Raw genomic sequence first — 25,869 nt, forward strand, 5'->3', positions numbered from 1 at the left:
CACATTGTGAGCTTGTAGATCTCCTATTTTCAAAATATTTTTTATACATTTGAAGACTTGAAATGGGACATTCTTTCTGCACAATGAAGCAAGCCTACTTTCTACTTTTGGTAATTTAAGTCCATTTTATACCAATTACTACTTTTGTCCTTTTGTCCTACTTTTGTCCCTTTACTCAAGTATTTTTTTAGGCCTAATTATTTCTCCATTGCAGTAGGCCTAGGCCTATTGATACTTTTACTCAAGTAAAACATAGGAGTAGACTACTTTTCCCACCACCACCACTACTAAAGTAAAATGAGAGTAGCCTACCCTAACCCTACCCTACTTCTCCCACACCAGTGCTTTTGGACATTATTAGGCTATTTGCACATAGGAGGTTTCATTCGGACAGCGACGAGCAGCCTGCATGCATACCTCAACCCTCAACCAGCCCACCTCGCCGTGTGATTGGACGGACAGCCGCTCCTGACTGCTCCCTGGAGCCTGGAGTCCACAACTAAACTAACTGCCACAGAGAGAGCCTGCCATGCCTGGAGGAAAACACCAGTTAAAACCCAAATAATGTGTTCCTATCTGGACGTGTATTGACCGCCGCCAACACAACCAAAGAGTGAACAATGTAGACATGGATCTGATGAAACTCTTTGGCACCGTGATCGCCGTCTTCTTCCACCATGGATCCTGCAGCGCGTCTAAAATCAATGGTAAGCTCCTGTTATGACTGCGGATCGAGCAACTAACCGAAAAACTAACGGAAAGTGGGACATATAGTAATATAGCTGCTATGAGCGTGTTTTAGTATGTTTTTATATAGGTTACTTTAGCCTACTTTCAAAGATGGGGATTTTGTGGCGTTTTTTCCACACACTAAAGTTGTGTTGTAGCCTAAAACTAATCTTATACAAGTTTATGTTTTCTTATTAGGGATAATTTGCGCCCTGTTTACATTAATATATCGTGAAATATATTGATATAGCCCCATAGCCTATATAGGCTAGTAGGCCTTTCTAAGACGACCAACACACAAAACAAAACTAGCACATGATGTGGAAAACGTCAACGTCAAACTCGGCTGAATTTCAAGTTCGATTTTTGAACATTTGCTTTCTAAAAAATAATAGAATTTCATAGCCTATACTATATGATCATAGCCTTGGCCTATATATTATGATCTCACATTGAATATGGGATGGGGAAATAATCTGGTCAAAGGTTTTGTTTTCTGAAGCAAGATAAAGTGATTTAATGGCTTCATTATTTACGATGCCATGTGCCTTTTCCACCAAAAGAACCTTGGTTCAAGAACCAGTGCCGTTCAACTTTCTTCCTGTGAACCGGCCGCGAACCGGCTTGCGTTTCCACCAGATTGAACCAGAGGAACCAAGGATTTTGTGGTTCCCGTTCCGAACCAACTTTTAGGGTTCAGAACCAACTCGGTTTTCTCGGTGGAAAAGCTCACCTCTGGTTCATCCCATATGCAAGAGAAAGAACCCAAACCGGTTCTTTGCCCGTCGCAAAGCACCCTAAGTGTAGAATCAATCAGTCATTAAAGGAGTAGTTCACCCCCAAAATGACTTTTTTTCTATTGATTAGTCACGCCATGGAGACTAGAGTTCAATAATATTTTCTGGTTTTTGTCACATTCCTAAGACAAAAATTTGATTTGAGTAAATTTACCCCCATTGATTCCGGATGGTGACCCGTTTCGAAACGGGTCCCCATCCGGAATCAATGGGGGTACATTTATTGTTATCACATTTTTGTCTTAGGAATGTGACAAAAACCAAAAAATATTATTGAACTCTAGTCTCCATGGCGTGACTAATCAATAGAAAAAAAGTCATTTTGGGGGTGAACTACTCCTTTAAGATTTCACATTTCATTCAAAAGACTATGACTAAAAAACGAAATCAAACTTTTCTGTCAAAATCACCACTGCGTCTGTCCGTCCATCCGTCCACGCCAGGCCAGAGGATCTGTCGCAGAGGGACGGAGCGTCCGTGCTACAAGGTGTCCTACATCCAGGACAGCAGGCGGAGGCTGACCTTCGAGGATGCCCGGCAGGTGGGGATAAAAAAACACTCACGATAATCGTATGGTGGAGATTTAATCTATCGTGAAATCGTCCTCCGTCATGCACTGGGATAATTCCACCTTTAATTTGCATTAGCTGCATATCCGGTACCATTTAAACCCTCTATTGGTAAAACGTACTTATAATATACGTACTTGATAGTCTTTTTTTCACTCTCTACCAAATCTCTTTGCCAAAAAATGGCCGATCTACAAGCTCACAAAGCGTCGCGTTGCGACGCGTTGTGAGCTTGTTGATCTGCTATTTTCTTCGAGTGCCGCGCTGCGAGCGTGTAGATCTGCTATTTTAGAAAAATCGTGAAAATTAGAATTTTGACACGATTCTAAGAGTGTCTTTTGAATCCTTCTAAGGTTTTTTGAAAAACCGATGTTTCTATGTCAGCAATCTGGCCAGACATCTTCAAAGAAAAGGTTCTTTTCACTTAACTGGAGCTCAGTTAGTCTGTTCTTGAGAGACTACTATGTCAGTGGTGCTCAAACCTTTTCATTTGAAGGACCCCCAAAATGATATGTATTTGGCCACAGACCCCCATCTCAAAATATTTAGTTCCAGGGATCACCCAGAAGCAAAATTTAAGTTACAAACGTTCGCTTTGAAAATGCATACTTCAAAGATTTGCAAAAATTTTCACGACTTTTTTCAAAAATAGCAGATCTACAAGCTCCCAGCGCGGCACTCGGTGCCGCGCTGTGAGCTTGTATATCTGCTATTTTTCACTGGTTAAAGCATTCAATAATTCTAGGCCTAAATGGGATAAATCGCGAGATTTCTTTGGTCACAATAATGGTGATGTGAAATGTTCGAATCGTCCCATCCCTCCCGGCAGGCGTGCCGGCTGGACGGAGGGGACCTGCTCAGCATCGAGACGGAGAGCGAGCAGAGGCTGATCGAGAGGTTCATCCAGCAGCTGCAGGCCGGCGACGGCGACTTCTGGATCGGCCTGCGGCGGAGCCCGCTGCGCCACCGCACGTCTGGCAGCACCAGCGCCCCCGCCTGTCCGTCGCAGTACTACTGGCTGGACGGGAGCAGGGCCAAGTTCAGGTTTGTTGTTTTTACACTGGTGTTTATAATTAGGGCTGTCACAATTATTACATAATCGTCTAATCGTGATTAGTTGACATAATCGCGATTATTTTTCATAATCGTCATAATCGTTTCCATGTTGAAAAACGTTCATATATTTAAAAAGAAGAGTCAAAAATAGTGGAAATAGCAGATCTACAAGCTCACAACAATCGATTCCAGGCCTGACCAGCAATGTGTTGAATATGACCGGTTAAAGTGTCCATTTAACGGGGGGAAATTCAATGGCTGTTAGAGTCTCACTTTTCGCTTACTTTTGCCATGTTTGTATTTGTTTTTTGTATTGATTTTGAAAAGGCAAGCTTGCTCTGTGGCTTAAGGACAGCCTTAAGAAAAGCTTAGAGCATGCTTGTCTCTTCAAAACTTGGTTCTAAAAGCGAGAATAGGTACAAAGGAAGCTTACTACACAAGGCCTTATGAATATTATCCTTCACACTCTTCATTCACTTTAACTTCACCAGTCAGTTCCTGGTTGTGCACAAGGAAGTTATTTTAGAAGGAATGGAAGCACGTGACCACCGGGCATGTGCCATGTCTGGCTATGAAGCTCACCATGGGTGCCCGAACCTGCAGCCGGAAGTGCGATAAAATACATGTCAGTGAAGCGACCGCGGTTTTCCCAACGACCCTGAGCGCAACGGTGGGGGCCGATCAGCTCATGAACAAACCTGGAACCAAAACTATTTATGAACTACTGAGACTTTTGTCATATAATCTGTTCAGGAATATAAAAGAAGACATATCAAAGGTATTTTTACAATCACTTGCTTTTCGTCACAGTAGATAATGAAATAATAATAATAACAGTAAATAATAATCGTTTCTGTCTCCGAAGTATCGCGAGATTTGGTTCCCAGACAGGAAACGGTGGATAGTCTCGCGATACTTGGCTCGTTAAGAAACATACTTTTTGCTCTTTAGATACTGCTATAAAATGACACAGTGCGCACATCGAAAATCCACACAGCACAAAAAAAATGTGTGAGATGCCTTCTTTTATTTTCCTGAGCTGAGTATGTTATAAAGGTCTCACTTTTTCATAAATAGTGTTTGTTCATGAACTTCATGAGCTGCTGGGAGGCTGCTCCACAGTCTTCCACCGAACTTCCGGCTGCAGTTTGGCACCCATGGTGCGACGAATCTGACGGTTGGAATTGCGAGATAGCGAAAGGGGCGTGGATGTCTTTACCTCTTTATTTACCTTGGTTGTGCACGCTGTTCATGCTGTGTTTGTTAATAATCTTAAGTGGAAGGGACAGACGTATAGGCTTAGGCCTACACAAATGTAGGCCTAAAGGCCCATTCCCACTGGGCCAGATAACAGATAAAAAAAATCTCTTTCTCCAGATATTTTTCCATTCAAAGTGGATGGTAGATACAGATAAAAAAATATCTGCCACAGATAAAAGATAATATCTGTGGCAGATATTTATTTTATCTATCTACCATCCACTTTGAATGGAAAAATATCTGGAGAAAGAGATTTTTTTTATCTGTTATCTGGCCCAGTGGGAATGGGCCTTTAGCCATGATACATATTCCTACAGAGTAGGTGATTGGTATTACATTGGATGTTACCACTTACACTTTGTGGGAGTTGTGGATGGGAAAGGGTAGAGGGACGAATGGTGGTGCATTTCGTGATGCTGCTTTGTGCTTGTTAGTGTAAGACCTATCACGATTAACTTATGTATGATGTTTTATGATGGATATCGTTTTTGTTTTTATGTTTCGGACTCTGCAGGAAGAGTAGCTTCGAATGGGGATCTGAATAAACAATAAACAGACATTGAGCACATGCTGAAAATGTCATACAGCCCACTTTTTTTAACTCACCATTTATTAATACAGCAGTACAGCAAAGGGACGTGTACAGTCAGTGTGTTGCAGAGTGGAATAATTAATTATGAGTGCAATTTCTTCATTATTGTAAAATTAACCAACCACAAATGCATTGGACATAAAAAAGAGACTAGTTGTAGGCTACTAGTCATCAAGAAGATACTAATATACAGTCGACTGAAGTAATTGAAGCTGGTCAAGTTTGCACGTTTGGAATTTTAACAGCTGAAACCAGTAATATATCAGTATTCTGGTATTAACCTGCGGGCCGCATTAAGTGAAGGTGGGGGCCGCATGTGGCCCCCGGGCCGCCAGTTGCCCATGTATGCTGTACTTGGTCCACTCCATTTCTCCCTCCAAATCTAAAATAAAATCACACAACACCTCGCATTGAGCTTAATGGATCTCTATTCTTTACCAAACGTTCCAGAATAAGCATGCTAGGGCAATGGTTCTCAAAGTCGGGTCCCCACTTTAGTAAAAGTGATGTTGATACAGCATCACAATCATTTTAACCACTTTATGCATTTATACATTGGATATTCAAAAATAGCAGATCCATCTATAGACTATTTTGGAAAATATCGAAAATGTTTGGGAAGTTTGACCAATTTTGAATTTTCTTAACACAAATCTTTTCAAATGGGGCGTCGGTGGCCAAATACATACAGTTTCAATTTGGGGTAGTGGGAGTGCTTCAGGCAAAAATCGTGCACTTTACGATAAAAGCATGACATTTGGCACACAGTTAAAACATGCCATAATGGAAATTTTTTGGCTATAGGGCCATCGCAGATTTGTCTTTTTTTGCCAATCAAAGTTGGGGTCTCATTGACTTTATTATACAGTAAAATAATACAAAGAATCTTCTTTAACACCCAAGGAGCCAAACTCATTCAGTAACGAGTTAAGGCCACTAGGTGTCACCCTGCCAAAAGGAGTTGTCTCGTCCCTGAACGAGTCAACGAAGGGTTAACTGTACGTGCAGCTGCCTGCCCTCTGAATGACCCGAGTCCATACGTCACCCCGTAGCAGAGAGAGAGAGAGGGAGAGAGAAAAAAAAGGCACGAGCTGGTTGCATTGTTTTCCATTCTACTCTGAAACATAAAAAGGGCTTTATCTCTGAATGAGGTGAAAAGAACGCCAGGGAAGCAGAGATCTGATTGTTTTCACGGCGACACTATAACGCGATGGTCGGCTCCCGTTTGGATTTTAGTTTCGCGAGCGTTTGTAAACAAAGGGATTATCTTCCTCAATCGTCAGTGGACACCCACGTGCACAGGCACGAAGCTTCCGAGCAGCAACAGCTAGAAATGTTATAAACCTGAGCAGCCCATGTGTTAAGTAGCATGTGAAGGGTCAAACTACTAAGTCTTTTTTCAGGATTCTGAATCCAATGCAAGCATTTGTTTTGCACGAAAAACATTCCTTTCCGAAAAACGGCCCCCACAAAACTGTGAAAAGTGATGACTCAACACTATACTGCCCGAAACGCTCCCACTCACCCAGGTCCTTGACACCAAAAAGTTTGAGAAGCACTGCGCTAGGGGTCATGTGGTTAGCGAACCTGACAGATTTCATAACGCCACGAAAGAACCTTAACCCATTTAGAAGGGGTACACATTTTGTGTTTCATTATTTTATGCTTTAATTATTTAAAAATAGCAGATACTGTATACAAGCTCACAGCGCGGCACCGAGTGCCGCGCTGCGAGCTTGTAGATCTGCTATTTTTGAAAAATCTTGAAAATTTGAATTTTGACCCGATTCTATAAGTGTCTTTTGAATCCTTCTAAAGTTTTTGGGAAAAACCTATGTTTCTATGTCAGCAATCTGGCCAGCCATCGTCAAAGAAAAGGTCCTTTTCACTTCAACTGGAGCTCAGTTAGTCTGTTCTTGAGAGACTACTATGTCAGTGGTTCTCAAACCTTTTCATGTGAAGGACCCCCAAAATGATATTTATTTGGCCACGGACCCCCATCTCAAAATATCTAGTTCCAGGGACCACCCAGAAGCAAAATTTGAGTTACAAACGTTCGCTTTGAAAATACAGATATTCAAAGATTGCTCGCAGATTGCTCACGTGCCGCGCTGTGAGCTTGTATATCTGCTATTTTTTTTATAGTTAAAGCATCCACTCATTTTAGGCCTAAATGGGGTAAATGATCCCACTGAGGGCACAACATCAAACGATTTCCAATCCACTTTCCTGCAGGAACTGGCACTGGGACGAGCCGTCGTGCGGCAGAGAGATGTGTGCGGTGCTGTACCACCAGCCCTCTGCCCCGCCCGACGAGGAAGGACACTTCCTGTTCCACTGGAACGACGACAACTGCAACGCCAAGAACAACTATGTGTGCAAATACCCTGAAGGTGAGCGACCGTCCCACTCGCTGCTCTTGTTCCTGGCTCGCCAGGAGTGTACATCTAGGGGTCTTCAACGTTTTCAGGCCAAGGACCCCTTAGTCGAGAGAGAGAGATGAAGCAAGGACCCCCCCCCCCCCCCCCCCCCCACAACCCATAGATACCATATAGTTTCATCGTTTGACAACACAATCATCAGTGTATTTTGGATTCCTGTCAATGTGCACGTGTTTCCAGATAACCACTTGAACCGTCAATACTTAATAAACTTTACCTATTACTTTATACTTAGTATACTGCTCTTTTTCCCCTCTACGCATAACCTCTTTGGCAAAAATAGTCGATCTACAAGCTCACAATGCCTCGCAGCACGAGGCGTTGTGAGCTTGTAGATCTGCTATTTTCGGCTAAAGATCTCAGAATATGGACACTAGGGTTCAAGTGGTTAATATAGAAAAGGAGAAGATATCACACAAAGATTTGGAGGACCCCCTAGGGGTCCTGGACCCCCTGTTGAAGACCCCTGGTGTACATAATGGAACCACATGGACATGTTGCGGGGTCCGTTTGATTCCATGAAGTCAGTTGTTGTCAAGGAGCCTCAAATTGATCCGGCCGCGGCAGGGGCTGCCACATCTGAAAAACGTTTCGTGTCATCATGGGACCCACCTCTGAAAAAAACATTTAGTGCCTTGGACCCTGTCGGTGCGATGCCGCGCGTTGTGAGCGTGTAGATCAGCTTTTTTCCCCCCACTATTTTAAAGCTTCACTCATTCTTCTTCTACCTCCCGGATTTAAACCAGGCTGTCCTGCGCAAGTGCTGACATTTTTACCATTGAGCTAATAGAGCCTGCCTGCTTGCTAAGGCGATAAATTTAATCTTGACCATCAGGTCAATATTTGTGTCAGATCGTAGGTGTCTATAGCAGGGGTCTTCAACGTTTTCAGGCCAATGACACCTTAGTTGAGAGAGAAATTAAGCAGGGACCCCCACAACCTTTCAGAGATTCCGTATAGTTTCATTGTTTGACAGCACAATCATCAGTGTATTTTGGATTCATGTCAATTTGTGTTTTCAGATATTTAACCACTTGAACCGTCAATACTTAATAAAATTGACCTTTCACTCTGTACTCAGTCTGCTCTTTTTCCCCTCTACACCAAACCTCTTTGCCAAAAATAGCAGATCTACAAGCTCACAAGGCCTCGTGCTGCGAGGCGTAGTGAGTTTGCAGATTTACTATTTTTGGCTAAAGTTCTCAGAATATGGACACTAGGGTTCAAGTGGTTAATATAAAAAAGGAGAGAAAAAAAGTTTCTATCACACAAAGATGTGGAGGACCCCCTGTAGTAACTCTGGGGACCCCCTAGGGGTCCTGGACCCCCTGTTGAAGACCCCTGTTATATAGGTTAGACATGACCTTTGACACAATCTAAATGGAGAGAGGGCGAGTGCCAAAGTCCGGCCGGGCCGGTAGTACGGTAGTTTCGGCCAGTATATTCGGTCGGCCGCTAGTGAATTCAGTCGGCCGGTATATTCGGCGGAGGTCTTTTCGGGGTCGGGTCCTACTCTGACGTCATATGGAGGTCTTTTCGGGGTTGTACGTCGCACGGAGGTCTTTTCGGGGTCGGATCCTACTCTGACGTCATATGGAGGTCTTTTGGAGGTCTTTTCGGGGTCATACGTCGTATGGAGGTCTTTTCGGGGTCGGGTCCTACTCTGACGTCATATGGAGGTCTTTTGGAGGTCTTTTCGGGGTCAGGTCCTACTCTCACGTCATATGGATGTCTTTTCGGGGTCATAAGTCGTATGGAGGTCTTTTGGAGGTCTTTAGGCCGGCCAGCTGGCCGGTACATCTGGCTGGCCGGCCGGCCGGTACATCTGGCTGGCCGGCCGGTACATTAGTTTGCCATATGAGTGGCCCCTGGGGGGCCCTGGGTGCCAAAGGCGCACCGTTGCTCGGATCTGCACCAAATATGGCACAAACACTGTCCAGGGGTCTACCATGACAATATTCACACCAGGGGCAACCTCACAGGCCTCATCAGTGTTTATGGTGCAGATCCGAGCAACGGTGCGCCTTTGGCACCCAGGGGCCCCCAGGGGCAGGGCAGTTCCGTAGAAATGCGGGGCCCTGTGCGAAGTCCTGTGCGCCACGGGTGTGATTGTTTGCGTATATGTGTGCGCACACGATTTTCAGTCGCTGCGCATCTATAAATGCAATGGAATTATGCAGCTACTCTACCTCTAAAACGGTAAGACAGTAGCATGTTTATTCTGCTGCTTTTATTGTCCACAACGGATAAAGTCATTATGAGGACACACACACACACACACACACACACACACACACACACACACACACACACACACACACACACGCACGCACACACACACACCACCGCTCACTTATAGCATAATGAATCAATAGCGTGGTCTCAGTTGTTATATGAGATACATAAAGGTTTCCTGTGCAAATAAGCCGAAAAGCTTACTCGGATCTCCTTTTAGTTGACCTTGTACCAGTGAACTGTACTGTCGTGAACCTTTTCCTATGCAAACCTCTCAAGTCTTCAATCAATCAATCAACCAACCAATCAATCAGGGATAGATAGCACCTTAACTCTGGGGCTGCATGGAGGCACTCCAACACAATAGTGCACCAGTTATTTAACCACTAATGTTTCTTCAAAACCCTTAAGTGTATCCAGTCGTTACAGACAGCAACGTTAGCTTAACTTAGCTTAGCTCATTTGAATATCTTTTGTTTACAGTTGATCCTCTGGTGCCCCCCTGGTGCCCCCACATCAAGCTATTATAAATCCGGCCCTGGCTATCAATCAGACACTGACAAGATCGTCAGATAAGTCAGATGAGGGGATTCCTCATAACTTTGTAGAATATTACCCTGGCCTTACCTCACGCAGATATGATGCTCGCTCTCTCTCTCTCTCTCTCTCTCTCTCTCTCTCTCTCTCAACTCTCTCATAAGTAACGGAAGGGAAGGGAACGCTGAATCGAGTTGATCCCGGTACGTGTCTCAAGACTAGATACATTAAATCCCATAGCCCGAAGGGACAGTCAGCGTTTCACTGGTTGTTGCTGGTTGTCAGGGAGATATCACAGCCAATCGGTTGACAGGCTCTGTCTCCGTCCTTCAGATTGCGGTGTTTGTGTGAAGATTTAATATGAAAACAAAACTAAATCAATTAACCAAGCCTAGCGCGGGGCCCTTGCAGGGGCGGGGCCCTGAGCGACCGCACCGTTCGCTCTACCTTGGCTCGGCCCTGCCCAGGGGCCACTCATATGGCACACTGGGGCCGAATGTACCGGCCAGCCGGCCGAATATAGCACCGGCCGTCTGAATTTACTAGCGGCCGTCCGAGGTACTAGCAGACTTTGGCACTCGCCCTTACTGTCTAAATGTCTCAATAGAAGAGCAGGGAGACAAAATACAACCACCCCAATTGTATAAGTTATATTGTATTAACATACTCTACCATACAGATTGGACAAAATTACATTTTATTTTTTATTTTTTATTTTTTTACATAGTGCAGCTTTAAAATCTTCTTTAAATGTTGATAACACATTGATAGCACACCCCATCCTCCGTACTCCTTGTCCTCTTAGCTCTATCTCCTTATTTCTTTTCTTCTATCCCCCCTCTCCTTTCTCCTAAATCATTTATCATTATCATTAGTATATTCTTAAATGTATCTTCTCTTCTCTTCTACTCTTCTTTATTTTCTTTCTTCTTCTCTCTAAGTCAAAAAAGTTAACTACTCAAAAAACATAAACAAATAAACAACAACACACATAATCCCAACGGGTGAAAAATTAAGGGTTCCAAGTGGGTGGGAAAGGGATTTGTTTTGTTTGTAACATGTAAGTTCCTTAATTCTTTCGTTATCATTAATACCATTATTATTATTTTGCTCTACTTCCAAATTCCTATGTCTGTATGTTCATCCGTCACTTGATGTATTTTAAATAGAAAAATATAGCTGCAAGCAGCGATAAAGTGTCCAAGGCATAAAAAGCAGGAAAGCAAAAAGGCATCAAGGGAAAGCAAAGAAGAATATCAAAGAAAAACTAGAAGCAGTGTTCTTCCGAACAGGACTCCGGCAGGTCAGGTAGGTTTTTTTTTGGCCTACTATAATAGGCCAAAGTGAAAAGGGTGCCACGTGTTCTTGGGCCTTTCACAGCAATCGGACGCTGCATGCGGGATTTGAAGCATTTTGCTAGTATGTCGCAGGGAGTTACTCCCAATCCAACCCTTGATGCTGAGTTTCAAGCAGGGAGGCACTGGGTCCCATTTTTTAGAATCTTTGGTATGACGCAACCCAGGTTTGAACCCGGATCTCCCAGTCTTAGGGCCGACACTCAAACCACTAGGCCACTGAGCTGGTACATGATATCATTGCAATCCTTGGAAATCACAACATAGGTGTAGACATGACAGTTTGTATTATAATGCTTGTTTCAGGATTTATGATGCATTATACATTATTTAGTAATGGCGGATATTCAAATACGCATCAAGGGGGGTTGGGGGACATTTTTAGGAAGGCTCCATATCAGACATTGTTCAAGGAACCAAACTGTAAAGCCTACCAAATGTCATGGTTTTATGCTTTTATAAACCCCAGGCGAGATTCGATCCAACGACCTTCTGCATGAAAGGCATATGCCCTGACCACTACACTAGGCAGCCACAGTATCTGTTAACCATGTTTGTTTAAAAAAGAAAGTCTATGTAGAATGAGTGCCTTGATTTTATTGATTTCTTTTTTATATTTTGGAGGCTTGGGGTGAAATCAATCTGAGTAAATGTAATCAGAGTATTTCTGACATTTTCGAGTGATCATATTTTCTTTTACTCAGAACAGAAAAAAAACGGACGATAGAGAAGGGCTCATTTTAAACATGAACGTGATCTGGAGTTAGATCGTGATCTGGAGTTAGATCAGACGTGTCAACATTAAAGAGTTTGACATATGCACATGCCATGGGCATCCAGGATGTTAACATCAACTCAACCCGACGTGGAGTTTGAACTGACAACCATCCGTATACCAGGCACAGGCACTGACCACTACACTGACCACTACACTACGGCAGTCACACATAATGGACCTGCCATTTTTCTAAAAAAAGAAAAGAAAAAAGAAAAGGTTTCATGTAAATCTACAGTAGTTGTGGGGCTCATTTTAAACATGAACGTGATCTGGAGTTAGATGAGACGTGTCAACATTAAAGAGTTTGACATATGCACATGCCATGGGCATCCAGGATGTTAACATCAACTCAACCCGATGTGGGGTTTGAACAGACAACCATCCGTGTACCAGGCACAGGCACTGACCACTACACTACGGCAGTCACACATAATGGACCTGTCATTTTTCTAAAAAAAGAAAAGAAAAAAGAAAAAGTTTCATGTAAATCTACAGTAGTTGTGGGGCTCAATAAAAAGTTTCATGTAAATCTACAGTAGTTGTGGGGCTCATTTTAAACATGAACGTGATCTGGAGTTAGATCAGACGTGTCAACATTAAAGAGTTTGACATATGCACATGCCATGGGCATCCAGGATGTTAACATCAACTCAACCCGATGTGGGGTTTGAACCGACAACCATCCGTGTACCAGGCACAGGCACTGACCACTACACTACGGCAGTCACACTTAATGGACCTGTCATTTTTGAAAAAAAAGAAAAGGAAAAAAGAAAAAGTTTCATGTAATGTACTTGACGCCTTCTTTCAAAATGATATAGCGCCCCCCTTTGGCCAATTGGGGTAAGATTGGTTTCAGTGATATTTGGACTAACCCTCTACAGTAGTTCATCATGAAAATTTTACTTTGCATGTATGTTTTAGAGGCAGAAGAATAATTTGCATAAAACTTGCAATATTCATTGAATTATTAAAAAAGCATGTTTACATTTTTAAAAAATCCGATCTGACAGATCTTTAGATATTGGTCCAAAGTTCATGTAAAAAAAGTTCCGTGCACGTGACGCGAAAGTTCCGGAATAAAAGCGGGTTTAAGTGTTTTACAAACTGCTCCAAATGGCGGAAAATCTAAGGGCGGAGCTTACTTAACAAAGACACAGATGTCTTCAGCTTGAGTCAAGGCACGCGTGTAAGCAAGTTGCATGTCTTCAAACGAAACGAGGCATGACTTATGCCCCTTTAAAGTTTGAGTTTTCAAACGCTTCGTATAGCGCCCCCCTTTGGCCAATTGGAGTAAGATTGCTTTCAGTGATATTTGGACTAACCCTCGACATATTTGCCAAATGCCATGAACGTGTCACTTTGCATGTATGATTTAGAGGCAGAAGAATAATTTGCATAAAACTGCAACATTGAGTGAATTATTACAAAAATAATGTTTCGCTTTAAAAGAAATCCGGCCGCTGTGCGATGACCGCATTGGTCCAAAGTTCATGTAAAAAAAAGTTTCGCGCACGTTACGCGAAAATCCCAGGAGGAGATAGATTTTGACTGTTTTTCATATAATTCAAAATTGTGGGAGAAGTAAAGGTCAGAGGTCAAAAGTCAGAGCGTAAAAGTTGTTCGGCATGAGGAGACGCATAAGTGTATACAGGTTTCATTGCTGTACCTGAAACAGGGCATGAGCTACACCAGTTCAAAGTTGGCATTTTTCAAAGGCTTCCTACAGCGCCACCCTTTGGCCGATTGTTGCGAGCTTCGCGTTTTAGCCGTTTGGCATAGTCCTCTGCCATACTGCCGAGTTTCATAAAAAGCGACTGCACGGTCTAGCCGCTAGAGAAAAAGTGGCGGAATAATCTATCTATAAATGCGAGAAGTCTCTGCGTGTGTGTTTGTAATCCGCGTATCTCGAGAACCGTTCGTCCCACCGGCTTCAGATTCGGCACGCGCGTTCCCCGCCGCGGCATGGAGTGCAGTGCCGGGCCTCGACCCGACCCGACGCGCGGTTTTCCCTAACCGGCGCGAAACGTTCGGAATCTCCTTATGCGGAAATCGGCGCAAAATCGGCGCAAGCGCTGACTCATTGTGACATCACTGCAGTGCCGGGCGCAAGCACTGAGTCATTGTGACATCACTGCAGGCAGATACAGGGGCCTAGCCTCGACCCGACAGACTGAGATCTCCATATATGGGCATATGGGAAGATACAGAGATCTCCATATATGGGCAATACAGGGGCCTTGCCTCGACCCGACAGATATCTCCGTATATGGGCATAAAAGGGACACAGACAGATATATCTCCGTATATGGGCATAAAAGGGACACAGACAGATATATGGGCATAAAAGGGACACAGACTGAGATCTCCATGACAGATATCTCCGTATATGGGCATAAAAGGGACACAGACTGATACAGAGAATGGGCATATGGGCAGATACAGAGATCTCCATATATGGGCATATGGGCATAAAATGGACGCAGATATATGGGCATAAAAGGGACACAGACTGAGATCTCCATATATGGGCATATGGGCAGATACAGAGATCTCCATATATGGGCATATGGGCATAAAATATGGACACAGATAGAGTATATGGGCATAAAAGGGACACAGACAGATACATAGATCTCCATATAATGGGGTTTGCATTAAAGGGTGGGGCATTCATTCCCTATTTACATCGTTCCCGAGTTGGCCAGGTCGCAAACTCCATATATGGGCATAAATGGGCACAGGCAAACAGATGGTCAAACCAGGTCCTACAGAGATCTCCATATATGTCAGAAAATGGACGTAGACAGACATATCTCTCCATATATGGGCATAAATGGACACACGCAAACAGATGGTCAAAACGGATCCTATGACAACAGACATATCTCTCCATATATGGGCATAAATGGACACACGCAAACAGATGGTCAAAACGGATCCTATGACAACAGGTATAATGGGGTTTGCATTAAAGGGCGGGGCATTCATTCCCTATTTACATTGTTCCCGAGTTGGCCAGGTCGCCGACTAGACGCTCGGCCGCCCGAAGGGCGGCCGAGCTTCTAGTAATAATAATAGTGATGAAGTCCAATAACAATGAGTGGCCAAGGCATTGCCACTTCGTGGCCTTGGCCACTAAATAAGCATATGTATTTGTACCTATCTCTGCTTCATATCTCTTGCTGAATGCTGAATAAAAAACTGAAAAATTAAATGTTGATAACAAAGGAACTGTTGTGTGGACACAATGATTACTCCCGACAGCGATACACATGCGTAGCTTCTGGATCTGCAGGGAACGCTTCCTGGAAATGCCAGCGTTACGTAATAATTAAATGAGCGCTGGAGTCCAGTGATAGTACAGTCACAAGGTCTGCGGCGCATGTTTTATTCCTGAAAATGTGCACAATGGGCTCATTCTGCATAATTAGTACTTTAACATTTGGATTCGTGTCAATGTGTGTTTCCAGATATTTAACCACTTGAACCGTCAATACTTAATAAACGTAACCTTTCGCTCTGTACTTAGTCTGCTCTTTTCCCCCTCTACACGAAACCTCTTTGCCGAAAATAGCCGATCTACAAGCTCTCAACGCCTCGCAGCGCGAGGCGTTGTGAGCTTGTAGATCTGCTATTTTTGGCTAAAGTTCTCTGAATATGGACACTAGGGTTCAAGTGGTTAATATAGAAAAGGAGAAAAAAAGCTTCTATCACACAAAGATTTGGAGGACCCCCTGTAGTAACTCCGAGGACCCCTATAGGTATATTTTGACGCTGGTACTTTTGTAGCATTTCACCCACACATAAAAAAATGTAATGCAGAACTTTTACTTTCTACATTGTGCTCTATTGCTACTTTTACTTATATAAAACTAACGGATTGCTTCTACCGTCTGCTGCCTGAGTCAAGAAAGACCAGTTGACTGAATGAGGCTATAACTAACATCCTTGCAATCTTTGCCTTTTTACAGATAGACTGCCAGTATTTACAGTGGCGTGGAACACGGTACAACCAGGTAGGCTCCTGTACATTACAACCAACCAACACACACAGAATGTTCATGTATTTGTGCCTTGTATACCTGAGAAAGTAGACAGACAGTATAGACTATAGGTAGCATGAAGGATCAGTCAGAAGCCAGAAGTATTACTGTTCCTATCCTCAGCTTTTCTTTAGGTCTCTTTGTTGTGTCCACTTAGATCTATCTGAAGGAAGCCCTCTAGTGGTCAAAACAGGCAGAGGTCCTCTGTTACATAACCTCTAGCATAATCGTTGGTTGCTCCGTCTGGCAGAAACCTCGTATCTCCGATTCTCCATACGATTTTTATCCCCCGTAAATGAATGGCACTCACCACACAAGAGCAGTGAAAATAGCAGATCATCGCAAGCTTGTAGATCCGCTATTTTCACCATTCCAAAAGGTTTTAAAAGTACTAATAAATGAAGGGATGGTTTTGGACATACAAGGTTTCTACATGGATGACAGCAGCAATATTTCAGTTTGTACCAGAATCAGGAATATGTAAATTCCACAACTTTAATCATTCACAATTGTGTTAGTGTCAGGGCATGCAGAAACCCTTATCTCCATATTTTGTCTTTTTGTAGTTTTTTTCTTTTTTGGAAATGTTTTGGGACTTTTTCTGCCTTTATTGATAGGTGTACAGTAGGCTGACAGGCAGTGTTGTTTTTGACAGCACAGTTTTAGTCATAGTCTTTTGAATAAAATGTCATTTAGTTTTAGTCATAATTTAGTCTCCTGAAAAGTTTTAGATTTAGTCTAATTTTAGTCGACTAAATATCATAAGATTTTAGGCGACTAAATCTACAGTTGATTTAGTCAACTGAAATGTATTTTGGCAGGCCTTGATGACATGGTAATTGCTGATTTTACACTTGGTTGCGTGCTGAAAATAGCCGATCTACAAGCTTGTAGATCTGCTATTTTCAGCATGCAAAACCTGAGAGCAACCAAACATAAAATGACTCTCTTCTCCACTAGTCCCTCCCTAACGTTTTAGTCTAGTTTTTATTTTGTTGACGAAATTGTCAATATATTTAGTCTTAGTTTTAGTCATCACAGTTGACAATCATTTTTAGTCATATTTTTAGGCGACGAAATCAACACTGCTGACAGGAAACGGGGAGAGAGATGGGGGGGGGGGGGGGGGTGACACGCAGCAAAGGTTGTCAGGATCGGGACTCGAACCTGCGACGCTGCGAGGGCTGGATTACCAGGCTAGGTGCCTGGACCACTACCCTGTGTATTTTTTTCTTTTTTCATAAATTGATTCCCTACTTGATCATACCACAGCGTCACACAAAATCATCAAAGGCAGTAGTTCTGAAAGCTCCTAGCTTGTAGATCTGCTATTTTGCTATTTTTGAATTCGAATCCTGAATGGTTTTGGACATAATATGAGTTTTCAACCCGACAGAGTTATATTTATGTATTCTACCGACATTAGTTAATCAGCTAACTCTAGAATCAGGATCAGAAGGTTTTTAATTGTCACCATAACACGCAAAATGCAATTTTGTGCGGTCCACAGAGGGTACTGTGCTAAATACCAACAATTACAGTCAATCGTGTATTGGGTTTATTTTTATCCTCCACGCATTCTTTATTCTGGTGTTTGTTCTGTCACTTTCTCAGGTTCTCAACGAGGTTAAGCCATTTAATTTCTTTATGCTTTAACTATTGAAAAGCAGCAGATTTACAAGCTCACAGCGCGGCACCGAGTGCCGCGCTGCGAGCTTGTAGATCTGCAATTTTTTGAAAAATCGCAAAACTTGAATTTTGGCCCCATTTTGACCCGATTCTATAAGTGTCTTTTGAACCCTTCTAAGGTTTTTTGAAAAACCTATGTTTCTATGTCAGTGGTTCTCAAAAATGTTCATGTGAAGGACCCCCAAAATGATATGTATTTGGCTACGGACCCCCATCTCAAAATATTTAATGCCAGGGACCACCCAGAAGCAAGTTACAAACATTCGCTTTAAAAATACTCAAAGATTTGCAAACATTTTCACGACTTTTTCAAAAATAGCAGATCTACAAGCTTGTATATCTGCTATTTTTCAATAGCTAAAGCATTCAATAATTCTAGGCCTAAATGGGTTAATTTGTGTATAAATGACAGTGTTTCTGATGGTTCTCATCTCATGTCTCCCTGACCCAGTTCCTTCACTGAGGCCACACGTACCATCTACCACCGACAGGGATGAGAGGATAAAAATAGGACAGCTTGAGCCATCAGGTAGAGGAAAGAAAACCCTCTCATCTTCTCTCACCTTTTGATGCTTGATATTTATTTATTTAGGATTAACGCTCTTTCTTTCCCCAATAAAACAAAAGTGATAGAAAATGACTGAATCGTGAACCCTGTGTAGTTTCTCCAGAGAAGACTGTAGCCTAGTTTAAATACTTTGTTGGGCTGCCAAACTGACGAAAGCAACTAACTTTTCAACCGAAAAACTTCAGCTGAACTTCATTTGAACTTCTCAACTGAAAAGTAGATTAAAGTAAGTTCTTTTCGGTGAGCAACGCAGTTGTATTACTAAGTATAAATGAGGCTTATCCACTTAAAACCCTATATATACTTAGTTGACCGGGGTACCCCCCAGGGTTCTGTAATAGGTCTGCTTCTAATTTCCCCTCTGCACCAAATCTCTTCGCCAAAAATAGCATAACGACTACAAGCTCACGGCGGGTCACATCGCAACACGTTGTGTGAGCTTGCAGATCAGCTATTTTTGCAGAACGTTTGCCTATTTTTTGTTGAATGTTATTATGACCTATTTATGACATGCCCAAAAATAGGTATACGCTAGGGTAGGGGTTTTCAAAGTGGGTGACGGGGCACCCTGGGGTGCCGCGAGATCATTTGATAATATTTGGAATTTATTTGGACACTTGAAAAAATATTTAGTATCATTTTAAACTTGAAGTACAAAGTTATTTTCAGTCAGTTCTAACCAAAATGGCTATTATCTCAACATTTTCCTCGCAACATAATCACTAAAATATCGTCACTGTCAGAAACCTCGCATCGCCAAGTTTCAAATGTGTACGTCTTTTGGTAAAGCAAAGCCCTGCTTCATCATACAAGACTGTCGCACAAAACTAGTGAAAACAGCCGATCTACAAGCACACAACGCCTCGCGATGCGACGCGTTGTGTGCTTGTAGATCTGCTGTTTTCACTAGTTTAGTACATTTTATAGATGATAAATACAAAACAAACGGTTTTGGACATACAAGGTTTCCACCCGACAACGACGATATGCTATAAATATGAGGTGCTAGGAGTGAAAATTATAATGTAGGGGTGCCTCGGATTAAAAAAATATTTATGGGGTGCCCTGAGACAAAAAGGTTTGGGAACCCCTGCTCTAGGGTTCAAGTGGTTAAGTGAAGTAATAGCCAGCAATGTGTTGTCACTCCGCAGTGTCCCTGTCAGACAACAGTCTCCGTCTGTCCTACGTCCTCTACGGCACCATCCCTGTTCTGCTGCTGTTGGTGCTGGTCACTGCCTTCTTCTGCTACAAACGGGTGGCTAAGAGGTAAGAGAAATCCCCACCCCAAGAAATAACTTGATGCTGTTTTGAATCAGTATGTACTAGGGCATTCACCAAATATTAGAATATTCGAATATCAAAGTCACTATTCGATGTTGTTCACCAAAGTCGAATATTCACTTATTTTTATTGTTTTCTCTTTAAAAATATATTGTTTATAAAGCTTGGCTAGATAGGATATCATAAGAATGAGTTGTCAATGCCCCTGGTGGATGAATTTGTTAATGCTCTATACCAGGGGTTCTTTTAGGCTGTGACCCCCAAAATAAACATATTTGAACTGGGGACCCCCACCCTGACAAGCACTTAATGTGACTCAGTTCCGCAGATAAATATTGTGAAAATTGCAGTGAGCATGTAGATCTGCTATTTTCACAATGTTTGCCTCTTGCTTACTTAATGTTTGGCCAGTCCTGTCGAATATTCGACTATTCGAATACTTTGAGGTCGAATAATTCGAATACTAAAAATCACTATTCGTGAATGCCCTAGTATGTACTGTATGTAGGCCAGCCTAGTCGCCTCGTGGTTAGTGTCCACTGTCCGCCCTGAGATTGGGAGGAACAGTCATAGCCTCATGGGTTCAATGCTTGGCCAAGTCATACCAAAAACTATAAAAAATGGTGCCCAATGCATCCCGGCTTGGCACTCGACATCAAGGGTTGGATTGGGGGGAAGTCCCTATCTGCGACATGCTAGGACTGGGTCATGTCCAAGGAGTTTACTTGTACATCATCAAAACCACCTCACGCTCTAGGAAACAGGAGATAGGCTCCTGGCAGCAACAATATTTACATTGGGGTTTCTGAAGAACAGTGGCAACAGGGTTTGTTGAAGCAAACTACAGATAAATCACTCCAGCTGTCAAACGATGTCATTGTCACGTCAACAACATTGCCTCCAGGAGAGAAGTGATTGATTATGACTGACTGTAGTGATAGGCTATAATGCTGCTGTGATGATAATGGATGATAATGGTCTATCCTACCCCATCTTATCCTAGTGTTCTGTGAAATGGCATGCATGCTTGCCTACCAGTTTTTTGGGGTTACAAAAGAAGATACTTTTGGCAATATTTAAGGTACCAATTCCAGAAGCAAAATAGACTCCCTTTTGATTTAATAGATCATATTTGATGTGTGCCTGGTGGTCGTTGGTGGTGGTTTAAAATGGGTTTTGATGATATGATGAATGTGTTTGTGTCAGAAAGGTAATCAATCTTTATTTCAGACTCAGGTCCATATCACATACAAATGACAAAACACAATAAATACATACAGTATAAAATAAAAAAAATAAAAGCAAAGGAAAGATAGCAAAAGAGACAGATAAAAGAGGATATATATATGGTCACAGTCTGTAGAGGCTGTTGTGCCAATGTCTCCAGATCATGGACGAGAACCAATTAGAGCTCTTTACAGGGTTGATTAAAATCACTATGATACAGTTGTCAGACTCTTCTAATTGACACATAAATGTATACATTACATTTCTTACAGGGCTTGACAGGTAGGCACCCCCAAGTTAATAAACAGCTGGCTGACACTGTGCCATCTCGGTACCCTCACCAGTAACCTTAATGCATCATTGTATCATGCCACCTTAAGTTTTTGCATACTATTAGCCCTGTGATTACTCCACAAGTGAGCAGTATACAATGGTGTACAGAATGCTTTAAAAAGTGATACCTTGACATCTGAAGAGCACTTGTGAAATTTTCGCATTAACATGTTTGCCTGGGCATACAGTTTACAACGTTGTCTATGAATGTCTTTGTCATCAGAGAGATCATCAGAAATATAATGACCCAGATACTTAATCTCCTTGCATGCTAAAAGAGGTAATAAGAAACAATATGAGGATGATCTTGCAATTTGATTTCTTGAAGCTAAATGACCATAATAACCTGACTAGAGATCCCCTCATTGCTAGTAATATGCAAACATAGAACAACTACTGTGCATACTGTACCTGTATGCACATATTCATGCACCAGTGAAGTTGGGGGCACGTGCAGTTAGCCTCAAGTTACTAATCCCACACATCAAACAGTCTTAGAACATCATGTGAATGTCTGTGTGCTATTCTGTAACCACGACCCATAAACGTAGCTCCAGGCACCCACAATGTTCTTGATAATATATGCTAATATATGCATTTTGTTCTTGGAAACAAACTGGGGACGTGCACGCAAACAGATGTTGTGGGGCATTAGTGGCAGACCTGAAATTCCACCTTGTAAACAAGGGAGAACGAGCCTTCTCTGTTTGTGCCCCAAAAATGTGGAACGCCCTTCCCAAGAGCATCCGACAAGCGGATACTATTGCATCCTTCAAATCTAACTTAAAAACACATCTGTTCAGAAAAGCCTCCCCCCTCCTGCCCCATTACATTTGTACATTTTGTCTGTTGAACTTTGTATACATTTTGTTGATAGATTTGTTGTTGTTTTTATGTCGCATCCTTTAATCGTGGTCATTTTACCGTAGACTTATTTAATTGTTGCTTTTGCATGTTGCGTCCATTAAGTATTTTTGTTTGTGTGTAGATTTGATGTGCAGCACTTTGTGACTTTGTCTAGAAAGGCGCTATATAAATAAAGTTATTATTTATCCCATTCAGAACGGGTACAATATATTGTGTACCATTATTTTATGCTTTAACTATTGAAAACTAGCAGATATACAAGCTCACAGCGTGGCACCGAGTGCCGCGCAGCCCGCGCTGCGAGCTTGTAGATCTGCTATTTTTGAAAAATCGTGAAAATTAGATTTCTTTTTTTTTTCTTTTTTTTTTTAACCTATGTTTCTATGTCAGCAATCTGGCCAGCAATCGTCAAAGAAAAGGTCCTTTTCACTTAACTGTCTGGAGCTCAGCTAGTCTGTTCTTGAGAGACTACTATGTGAGTGGTTCTCAAACCTTTTCATTTGAAGGACCCCCAAAAGGATATGTATTTGGCCACGGACCCGCATCTCAAAATATTTAGTTCCAGGGACCCCCTCCAGAAGCAAAATTTGAGTTACAAAACGTTCGCTTTGAAAATACATATATTCAAAGATTTGCACACGAGATTTTCACGACTTTTTCCAAAAATAGCAGATCTACAAGCTCGCAGCGCGGCACTCGGTGCCGCGCTGCGAGCTTGTATATCTGCTATTTTTCACCGGTTAAAGCATTCGACAATTCTAGGCCCTAAATATTAAAGTTATTATTCATTACAGGAGGAAGGCAGAGGCGGACGGCTATCCCGGCGCAGCGACAACAGAACCCTGGATGTCAACAACAAGAAGCGGGCCAACACCTGGCCCTGCCGCGGCAGTACAAGGACCTTATGCTTTCAGTGACATCGCCAAGCTCCGGCAGCACAACCCTGGCGCTCCTCTGGCCAGCGTCACGACGGCGGCAGACTTCAAGAGGATGACCTTCTGTGTTTCCTCCTCGACTGACACCTCTGCCAGCACCACCACCACCGCCCAGTGCAGCGGCGGAGACTATGAGAACGTGTCCTGCCCGGAGGAGAGTGAGAGCGGCTTCGTGACCAACGACATCTACGAGACCTGCAGGCAGCAGCAGAGTCGACGGCAACAACAACAACAACAACAAGACCGCAGCCTGCATGCCGGCTGGGTGGAGAACGAGATCTACGGATAGGATGATAACGGCTGTTTGTTTTAGGGTTGTTGGGCAATACAGTATGTTGTTGTCACTTCTCTGGGCAGAAAGCGATCCTATCTCCCATGTTTTAACTATTTGTGTTTCTTCTTAAAGGGGAAAACCACCCATTTTCAATATTGAACTATGTCATTAAAGGAGTAAAAAAAATAACTTTTTTTCTATTGATTACTCACACTATGGAGACTTGAGTTCAATGATATTTTTTGTATTTGTCGCATTCCTAAGACAAAAATTTGATTATACAGTAGTAGATTTACCCCCATTGATTCCGAATGGTGACCCGAATCGGTTTGGGTCCCCATCCGGAATCAATGGGGGTAAAGTTACTATAATAAATTTTTTGTCTTAGTAATGCGACAAAAAACTACAAATATTATTGAACTCAAAGTCTCCATGATCAATAGAAAAAAAGTCATTTTGGGGGTGAACTACTCCTTTAATATACCTTAGAGGAGTTAAAAAAAAGTCCCCCCGCCCCTTCTGTGTTGCCTAGAACTGGAGGATTGATTTTGGGGTTTGTATCTAGGTGGTCTGATCCTACTACGGCATCACACGAAAGTAGCAAAGACAGCTGATCTACAAGCTCGAAACGGCTTGTAGATCTGCAATTTTTTAATTTGAATCCTGAAAAGTTTCGGACATTTCCACTCGACAGAGTTGCATCAATATCTTGATATGAGATACCTTCGACGTTTTTAGATTAGTTTCCCCAGGCGGGACTCTCTAATCATTCTGCTATGGCCACGCTACTTATGAGATTATTATGTTCACGATACGATATTATCGTCACAATATTGATACTGATGTATTTGGTAAAAATGACATTTGATTTATTTTGTCGATCCCTAGATAGTTCTTCTGTGAGTCTCAGTCAGACCCTATGGTCAGACCCAACCCTGCCCCCACTCCCTTCCCATCCCACTTTACCAGCCAACTAATGCGACCCATAGTCAGGGGATATCTTTAGAAATAGTGTCAAATCCTGGAATAAATTCCTTACCAAAAAAAATCTTCACCAATGTGTTTGTAAAGGTGTCTAGTAACACATCTCACAAAGACTGAAATTCAGTTTCCCTAGGAAAATCTTTGACAGCTAGGGTAATTCTGGGTCTCATTCACTCACTATACACTATACTATAGGGGAAAAAATCACTCCCAAAAAATATGCTTTAAGTGGGATGTGAGGGGTCTAACTAGGTGTTTTTAATTATTCTGAATCCATTGCAAGCATTTGTTTTGCACCAAAAACATTCCTTGGGCTAGAAATGGACCCCTATACCACTGTGAAACGTGATGACTCATCACTAAACCATCATTTTATGGGCTGTTTTTAGCCCAATGAATGTTTTTTTTGTGCAAAAAAAAAATGCTTGCAATGGATTCAAAATAATTAAAAACACCTAGTTAGACCCCTCACATCCCACTTAAAGCATATTTTTTGGGAGTGATTTTTCCCCCTATAGTATAGTGAGTGAATGAGACCCAGAATTACCCTACCTGTCAAAGATTTTCCTAGGGAAACTGAATTTCAGTCTTTGCGAGATGTGTTACTAGACACCTTTACAAACACATTGGTGAAGAAATTTTTTTGGTAAGGAATTTATTCCAGGACTTTTTAAGATATCCCCTGATTACCAGGACACAATAGTTCTGTGTTTTCCAATAATTTCCTCTTCTATACCCTGCTGGTTGGTTGTATAGTGCAGGAATTCCATACTTGTATCCAGTACATTCCACCCTGGAATATTTGGATGCTGGCTGTGTAAATCTTCTACCCTGTGGATCCAATGTTCCAATGTCTTTATTGTTCGGTCTTGTGTACAGGTGCAAAAGACTAAAATACTTTTGTTTGTCTCTTTGGACATGCAGCAGCATAGTAATAACATTGATAAACAGCAGTATTGATAGAAAAAGAAAAGCAAACCTGTATTATACAAATATATATATACATGCAATAGCAGTCAGTGCATAGTCATAGCAAATAGAGACGAAGTGACTCCACACATCATTTTGTCGGCATGTTGAATGCTGTAAAAGCGGCGTGTGTCATTGTGTTTGTCATTGTCCTGGCTCTGGCGCCTGCTAAAATAAAACTAGTCCTGTACAGCTAATTCCAAGCTAAATGGAGTGTGCATACATTCAGTCTGACTAATGCTTTACGTATATAGCAATAAAGTATTTCTTTATTAATCCACTGTAGCCGGGGTTCAAGTTTTGCTGCCTGACACAACCAAGCTCGCAACGGACAGCAACACATTTTT

At 42.2% G+C, this 25,869-nt stretch overlaps 1 protein-coding gene across 1 annotated transcript; it reads left to right on the forward strand.

Moving 5' to 3' along the window:
- The first annotated feature begins 494 nt into the window (after positions 1-494).
- laynb (layilin b) lies at positions 495-25,798 on the forward strand. The gene is made up of 8 exons (XM_080732372.1): positions 495-707; positions 1,970-2,067; positions 2,925-3,139; positions 7,239-7,396; positions 16,324-16,368; positions 18,536-18,613; positions 19,804-19,918; positions 23,155-25,798. The coding sequence occupies exons 1-8, from the start codon at positions 629-631 to the stop codon at positions 23,582-23,584; spliced, it is 1,218 nt and encodes a 405-aa protein (XP_080588498.1). The 5' UTR covers positions 495-628; the 3' UTR covers positions 23,585-25,798.
- Positions 25,799-25,869: the final 71 nt, after the last annotated feature.

Source organism: Nannobrachium achirus, assembly GCF_963921795.1.
Source record: "Nannobrachium achirus genome assembly, chromosome: 8".
NCBI classification, from domain to species: domain Eukaryota; kingdom Metazoa; phylum Chordata; class Actinopteri; order Myctophiformes; family Myctophidae; genus Nannobrachium; species Nannobrachium achirus.

Excerpts from the sequence above, each read along its gene's own strand:
- laynb (XM_080732372.1), top strand. The coding sequence starts at position 629 with ATGGATCTGATGAAACTCTTTGGCACCGTGATCGCCGTCTTCTTCCAC. Across the intron at positions 708-1,969 it reads CAGCGCGTCTAAAATCAATG|GCCAGAGGATCTGTCGCAGA; the intron begins GTAAGCTCCTGT and ends CGTCCACGCCAG. Across the intron at positions 16,369-18,535 it reads GTGGAACACGGTACAACCAG|TTCCTTCACTGAGGCCACAC; the intron begins GTAGGCTCCTGT and ends TCCCTGACCCAG.